We start from the raw sequence: 8,057 nt of genomic DNA, 5'->3' as shown, positions 1-8,057 counted from the left end.
CTCCCCACCTACATGTTCCTGAGTTGGAGTCCAGACATGGGAGAGCATCAGCAATGCCCAGTAGATTCTACCTACAATGTAACATTTATGGTTTTATACCTGGTTTTCTGAGTCTTTTTTTTTTGGGGGGGGGGGTGGAAGAACAAAAAAGAACCTGGGGAAAATTTCTGAATGGAGTTGTACAAATGTGTTTTTTCAACTTCTACAAGACCAGCTCAGTGGTGCCTGGGATGTTTTCCCACTGCCCCATCTGTGTGTGTCACTGTGAGAAGCCCTGCTGTGTGAGGTATGACAGTAATTGTCAGCCTCGTCCTCAGGCTGCAGCCCAGAGACGAGCAGGATCCCTGCATTGGCCGGGGCATCTTTGGACCCAGAGAAGCAGCTGGGGACCACGGAGGCGTGGTGCTTGTCTGAGTCTAATTTAAACCTCAGAAGATACCGGGGAGATCTTCCCAGCATCTGCTAGTACCAGAATATGTGGTAGTCTCTAACACTGAAGCCACTGATCAGGGTATGGGTGAGTCTGGCAGTGCTTTCAAGAGGTGCAGAATCAGAGGGAGGCTAAGTCAGCACAGGCTGAGAGAAGGAACCTGGAAATACAAACACTCACGGTGATGAAGAGGGACCAGGGTGATCCTACAAGGATTTGAGCCAGAGACTGACTAGACCCCTGCCCCAGAGTCCTGAATTTATCCCTACCTGTGCAGTGGGAGAGGAGCACAAGGAGAGGATCCAGCCCAAGGTGCACAGCGCCCTCTGACCCCTGCAGTGGGGGGTGCACTCTCTTATCCCTCTCACAGGTTCACAGAGACCAGCAGCTCATGCAAATGTGCCTCAACTCAATGTCCCACCATATATGGGACTGAGGCTCTGTGAACTGGAAATATTCTGCTCTGCAGTGCCCCAAGAGATAGAGATAGTTTCCTGATGCAACATAGACCAGGCACCGTTTCTGAGTCTCCACTAGTGAGTTCAGGATCCAGCTCCATCTGTCCCCATAACCACCCACCAAGTTTGCCATCTTAAAAGACTTTACTATATCTGAAAACACATTATAAGGCCTACAGATATCACTCCCTGAATATTCCTGACCATCCCTTCCATCTCCTCAAGATCTGTGTCTGGCAATTACTTTTGATTTGGGTTTTGTTTGAAAGTGACCACACTCAGGGGCCTTCAGAGGTGACTTTTGGTCTATGCTATGAAATTACTCCTGGCATGGCTTGACGGGCCATAGATGGTGACAGAAATCAACCCTAAGTCTGCCATGTCAAGGCAAGCATCCTACCTGCTGCACTCTCACTCAGGCCCATGTCATTCGCCTTTGAACAATGACACTCAAACTCTGACTGAGACCTCGGGTGCTAAGTATGGGGTTAACAGCCAAGATATACAAAGTACCCACAAAGACCAGCAACAGAAGAATCCAAAAACAAGCGGTTTATATGGAGTTCAGAGTTCGAGCAGTCTTCAGCATTGGCCCTATTACAACAGTGGTCAGCAATTAGACAACAGTTAGTAACAGTTTCTAAGAAGGATACAGTGACCCCTCTCAGCCGGCCAGACCCAAATGCCCAGTTCCTTATCTAGGCAAATTTTTCAACTAGGAATTTACCAGAAACTGCAAGTCCTGCCAGGGAAACAGAAACTGAGGCTTTGTTGAGACTTAATGTTAGCTGCAGCCTGTCATGGCATTAGTTTCGCCCTCACATTTCTACCTTTTCTTTGAACTAAACTGAGGAGTTTTCCTCAGTCACAGGGTCATTAATATATTGGTATTGCTGCCTTAGGGCCAGAAGCTGTACTGTATTTCTTCTGCCCTTAATAAAACCACTAGCTTGTTCAGGATGCAGGTGCCGTGGTCAGGAGCAGAAGCAGGAGCAGTACGGGTTTCTGGTGGGACTGGATCAGGGTTACAAGTTGACCTTCCCAGTTCCCTTCCTATAACAATATATACCTGTGGCACAATCTTTACCATTAAACACAATTCAGGAGGACTGGAATCGTCAAAGTAGAAAGGGGACAAGCAAGGAATTTCGTGCAACCAATAACCTCGGTAGGTCCCTGAACAAACACATGTTGAAGTGTGGGCCCTAACTGGCACAGACCAAGGTTAATTGTACCTGTCTCAGTATCAGAGAGTACCCAGTGCCAAAATTGGGGCATGTAAGGAGCTCACTCTGCAGCTGTCACTAAGAGCATTCAGAAATAGAGAATAACCTGTGCCATCCCCATGGTCGCTTTAAGTCACTTTTTCCAGTCTTATCAAAAGAGGGTTGTCTCCCATTGTCCGGACATGTAGCTGGTAGGTGTTATCCTGTCTTCAAACGGGGAAGGCAGATTTTATGTGTGAAGCATGGACCCAGGTTTTTACTTCCATCCACCTTCAGAGCAGTTGGTGTGGCCAGGATCAAATGGTACAAGAACCTCTACACGGAGGCTCAAGGGTAACAGTCTCATGTCACCTGATCTAGACCAGCCAATGCATAAGGATGAAGAGTTACTAGTTCCCCATTACTCAGATTGGCACAGACGGACTGTGGGGGATCACTTAGACCAGGGCTAGGTTTTTGTCTCATTTCCCCTCAAGTCTGAAAGACTGTGGCATTATTGATATTGTAGTCATATGAAGCACAGTAATAATCAGCCTCATCCTCAGGCTGCACGCCTGAGATTGTCAGAGAGGCCTTGTTTCCAGATTTGGACCCCGTGAATCGATCTGGGATCCCAGTAGGTCGAGTACTTCCAAGCATCACAGTTTTGGGAGCAGCACCAGGAATCTGCTGGTACCAGCCCGCACCATAGGAACCAACATTGCTGCTAGTTCCAGTGCAGGTGAGGGTGACTGTCTGTCCCACAGAACCTGACACTGATACTTCCTGCATCAGTCCAGTCTGCGCCCAGGAGCCTGGAATGGAGCAATGCAGACAGAGGTGAGACAGTTACAAGCCACAGCCTGTTCTCAAAACAAAGCATTTTCCCACCACAGCACCCTCAACCCTGATCATGGTCTCCCACAAAATCACTTCCCCAGGTTCCCACTCAGTCACCTGGGTACTGAGCTAGCAGGAAAAGGAGGAGGACAGGAGGCCAGGCCATTGCAGAGACACCCTGGAATCTGATCTTGAGCTCACAAGGGAGACAACTGCACAAAGTCCCTTTTATCTTCCCCTGAGGGCAGAGCAGAAAGGAGCCCTTTATGCAAATCACCCCCTTCCCCTCTGCCCCTGGGCCTACATTTGTGAAAGCTGAGTTGGAAGGGGAGCAGGGGCAGCCTCCAGGGTGCTAGAGGTCACAGTTACTAATCCCCAGGGACAGGTTCTGTGGTAATTCCCCAAGCTGGCTCAGGGACAAGCCCTGAGCGCCACCTGCTTTGTCAGATGAAGATCAACCACAGAGACCAAACACTATGCCAGCACTATCCAAGTGTCAGCTGTCCAAATACAGATGCAACTGCTCCTAAGCTGAATCTCAGGAGCGGATTCAGAAGTTCCTAAACGTTCATATTCAGAGGGTTTATAATGCTCAGAGGGTATGATCTGTAAACATCAACATCTGAGTGCCAAGTGAAGTGTCAGGCCTAAAGCTCTCTGAGGGAAAAGGTATCAGCTTGATAAAGGTACTCAGGGACATTGGTACCACCTCAACAGTTCCCTGAACCTGATGAGCACTTGCAGGTGGCCGGTCCACAGAATAGATTTCTGGTTGTTTTCCTGGAGGGATGCCTCTCCATAATGGACTCACGATTTATTGGGCTTTGAGGTCAAGCAGGGACACTTGACACAAAAGAGTCAGCAGCTGTCAATGGAGCATGTGTGGTCATACCCAGATCCCTGTCATGGTACCTGGCATCTCAGGACGAGATAGAATCATTGCAGAGCCACAAAGTGTTTTCATTGAAAATCTGATTTCCCTCTTCCCATGCCTTTTTTTTGTAGTGTCCTTTTGGCAGCAACTGGGAAGCCCATTCTTTGTTAGGATACTAACCTTAGGGTATGTCCATTATCATGTAGAATGAAAACTATGTCTTTGACTGGAGTATATAGAATTTGGTAAGTGTATTTATTGAGATTCTCTCTTTTACAATGCTGTTAATAATAGCTTTACATACACGTAATTCCAACACCACATTGATTACGAATATCACAAAATCCACACCATAAACAATATAATTCATCCCCTTCTACCCCATGCCATTGCCACAAACTCAATTGTTCTCCCATTATATTGCCTTTCAAACTTTGCTGCTACTTTGCGGTGTTATCTTTAAGTTTGACATATGAGAGAGAGCATTCTGTGTCTACCTCATTCTATTTGACTTCCTCAGCATAATATCCTCTAGTTTCATCACGTTTTGCAGACTGAATATTGCATGATTTTGACCTTTGTTAGAACTGATTCATAGTCCATTTTGTATATATACTAAAAGTTCTTAATCCATTCATTCAAAGTTGTGACTTTGGATTGTTTTCACACCTTGGCTATTGCATGAAGAGTGATAATAAACACTGGCATGCACATATCCTTTTGGATTCATATTCCTGTGTTTTGCAGATAGACGCCAAGAAGTAGTATCAGTGGATCATATGGTAGTGTTATTCCTGTTCTTTGAAAGATCTCCAGATTAGTTTCCACAGAGACTGGACCAAATGACTTTCCCATGAGGAGTAGATGACAATTTCTTTACCACCACAACTCTTCCAACACTGGCTGTTACCAGTATATAAATATAGATCTAAATAGAGCAGTTTGAACATTGAGTTTTCAGAAAACAAACCTGAGTGGGACAAGATTTTCCTACCATGCCTCATCTCTCTTTGTCCCTATGATAGCCCGAATTCTGTCCATCCTTACAGACATACTCAGCCTTGTCCTTAGGCTTCAGCCAGAGATGAGCAGAATCTCTGCATTGGTCAAGACATCACTGAATTCAGAGAAACTACTGGGACTACCTGGCTCTGGCGCTTGTTGGAGTCCATGTTGTAGTGCAGGAGATACCAGAGAAGGGTCTCTGGGTTCTGTTGGTACTAATACTAGCCATTGCCACAAACACAGAAGAAATCACTGCTTAGAGTAAAGATGAGCTGATCCCCTAAAGGTACTAAGAGGGACAGAGGGTGGGTGGCTAAGCCCGCAGAGGCTGGGAGAGGAAACCTGCAAACAGGCAGGTCATGGGGTAGAGTCCAGCATTATTTCTTGGATCAGAGTTATGGCCTAAATCAAGCTAGAGGGTCTTCTCTATCACCCCAACACCTGATCCATCTATGCAGAGAGAAACCAGACATGATGCACAGAGGCCTTGATCCCACAGTAAGGCCGGTCTGACCCGGACTGTCTCTCATCTCTACTCTAATCTTAATCAGGAGCTCACCAGGCAAATGAATTTCCACCCAGTGACTTCCCAGGTCCTTCCTGTGCCATGGTGCTAGAGCTCAGCTCACACCCAGACTCAGGAGGACAAAGATTTGCTTCACTCTAGGGAACACACAGGGAGGAAGCACCTGCTGAGAGCAGACACTGGCTCTCTGAGTGGAGTCTGTCAGGCCTGAGGGGTCACAGTTGAGGCATCTCCTCAGTGAGCATAGACAGAGCCATCTCCCAGGAGTGGATGCTTTCGGCTTGGAGTTTGTTCTTCAAATTATATTTTTTATTGATATTTCCTTGGTTTTACACTCTCATGGTGCATCTAAGCCTCCTCTTTGTGAGTATAATTCTCATCATCCCACACACAAAAAAAGCTCTTTGAGTATCCATTTTCCTTCTTTCTGCTAACCTGCATAGTTTTCTATGTATCTAGAACTCAATTTTGTTATATTTTGCCAACTATTTGCCACTTGACTTGCTTCAGTAATTCAGGTTCCAAATACCAAGGAAACTCTATAGTCATTATTTTACACTTCTTCATCTTATTCAGTTTAATCAATTAAAGTTTTCTCCAAAGCAAAATTACATCAGTTTCAGTAACAGTGCTCCACATATGTATATACATGCATGTATATTTGTTGAATATTATATATATATATACATGCCACAGCTTCTATGTCTAGGATTTATGGAGAGGAAGCATGTTTATACCAGAATTGACTGTGCTCAAAACTTATTCTTGGCTCTATGATCAGAAATTATTGCTGGATATGAACTTGGTGGCACGGGAAAAAAAATGTTTTGAACTTGAAACAACAGGACGCTTGGGCAGTCTCGGGCCAGGGCCGGTACCGGCTCATGCTCCACCGCGAGATTCGACCCGGGTGGCCATGCCTTTGCACAGCCACTTTGCTGCTGAACGACCAGGATCCAGAGCCAGCTACATTACTTCTGGTCCCAGCAAGTGCTTGCAGCCATGTCTCCAGACTGTGAACTAAGCTTTTGCTCCATGCTGCCCCAGGAAGGGAAATGATGCAATTTCCACCTTAAATCTCCATGGACTTAATTACTAAAATACAGAAATCCTAAACCGCGAGGCTGCTATCGTGGCCGCGCGACTTTATATCTCTTCATTCTCATCTCATCAGTGGAAAACTAATTATCAAATGTTTCCTTGTCAATAGGGCTGTACTTTGGGGGGATAGACTCCAACAAGAATAGTGAGTTCTGTGTTGAAACTTCAACAACAATAGTGAGTTTTGTGTTGAAATATGGAATGTAATCAAGGTAAAGAGAAAATGAAGTGAAATTTATCAGTTATGCAGGTGGGGGTGGGGGGTTTGGGGGCGGGCGTGGGATTATACTGGGGGGGTTGTTGGTTATTTTTTTTGGTGGTGGAATATGGGCACTGGTGAAAGGACGGGTGTTTGAGCATTGTATAACTGAGACATAAGCCTCAGAACTTTGTAACTTTCCACATGGTGATTCAATAAAATAAATTTTTTAAAAAAGAAATTATTCCTGGAACTCTAAGAAAACTTCTCCATTGTACTGTGTTCAGTCCATTAGTCAACTGTTCAATTGATATGCATATATTTCCAATGATTCTATGTCATAGCTATTGGGAACATGGTGCTATGGACAAAGTGCAACAGTCCTTTCAGTTTAGCAGCCTGCTTGATCACATGGCATTTTCATTTGTACTTTTGTTAGAAATCTTTGTAAGGCCCTTAAGTTTCCAATGTTCCAATACTAATCCGACCACCTGTGTCAACTTCCCTCCACTAATGTCCCCAGTTACCCTGCCCTCAATCCAGCCTGCCTTCTTAACAAGCACATTTTAAAGATGTACTTATTGTACATTGTACATTGTTGTACATTGGTCCCCATGCTTACAACGTTGTTCACTGGGTCTTAGATGTATACCTAGACAATACCTGTACATAATCAATGTTTCCAAGGAAACTACCCCTGCCCCTGTTCCCTTCTGTCCATTTTCTCTACTTTTCGTCAACTCCATTTATCTCCTTCCATGGCTTTTTTTTTTTTTGCTTTTTGGGTCACACTCGGCAATGCTCAGGGGTTACTCCTGGCTTTGCACTCAGAAATCATTCCTGGTTGTGCTCGAGAGACCATATGGGATGCTGGGTATCGAACCGGGTTGGCCGCGTGCAAGGAAAACGCCCTACTATTTGTAGGACGTTTTGGAGTTCTATTACTCCAGCCCTCTTCCATGACTTTTTCATTACTATAATCTAGAACCAAGGGTTTGCTCCATTTTCATAACATGCTCTTCATGTTCTTCTATATACCAAAGATAAGTGAAATCATTTGGTATATGGCCTCCTTCTTATGATTGAATTCACTTAATATGATATCCTCCACCTCCATCTGTATTTCAGGGAATTGCATGACTTCATCATTAATTGCAACTGCAAAGCATGCCATTGGCTATGTATACCATCACTTTATTATTTATTCATTTGTCATTGAACATCTGGGTTAATTCTATATCCTAGCTCCTGGACTAAGGGCAACATTGAACAATAGTGCCAAAGAGCTCATAGTTGGTGGTCGTTCTGGGAGTTTTCTTCTTAAACTTTGCAGCGCTTTCTTCCCGCTCTGTGAAGTAGAATTTTGCACAAAGGAGACGGTGGTCAGATCCCGCTTGGAATTTTGGGACAACAGCTGCA

General features: G+C 44.9%; 1 gene segment (V, D, J or C); it reads right to left on the bottom strand.

Moving 5' to 3' along the window:
* Positions 1–2,585: 2,585 nt before the first annotated feature.
* Positions 2,586–3,099, bottom strand: LOC129407025 (immunoglobulin lambda variable 2-23-like). The segment is given in 2 exon segments: positions 2,586–2,908; positions 3,051–3,099. Coding segments are annotated over 2 exon segments (372 nt in total).
* Positions 3,100–8,057: the final 4,958 nt, after the last annotated feature.

This window comes from Sorex araneus, chromosome 9 (genome assembly GCF_027595985.1).
Source record: "Sorex araneus isolate mSorAra2 chromosome 9, mSorAra2.pri, whole genome shotgun sequence".
Classification (NCBI taxonomy): domain Eukaryota; kingdom Metazoa; phylum Chordata; class Mammalia; order Eulipotyphla; family Soricidae; genus Sorex; species Sorex araneus.
The sequence above is the reverse complement of the archived record's forward strand: the minus strand, read 5'-3'. Positions and strand labels throughout refer to the sequence as shown.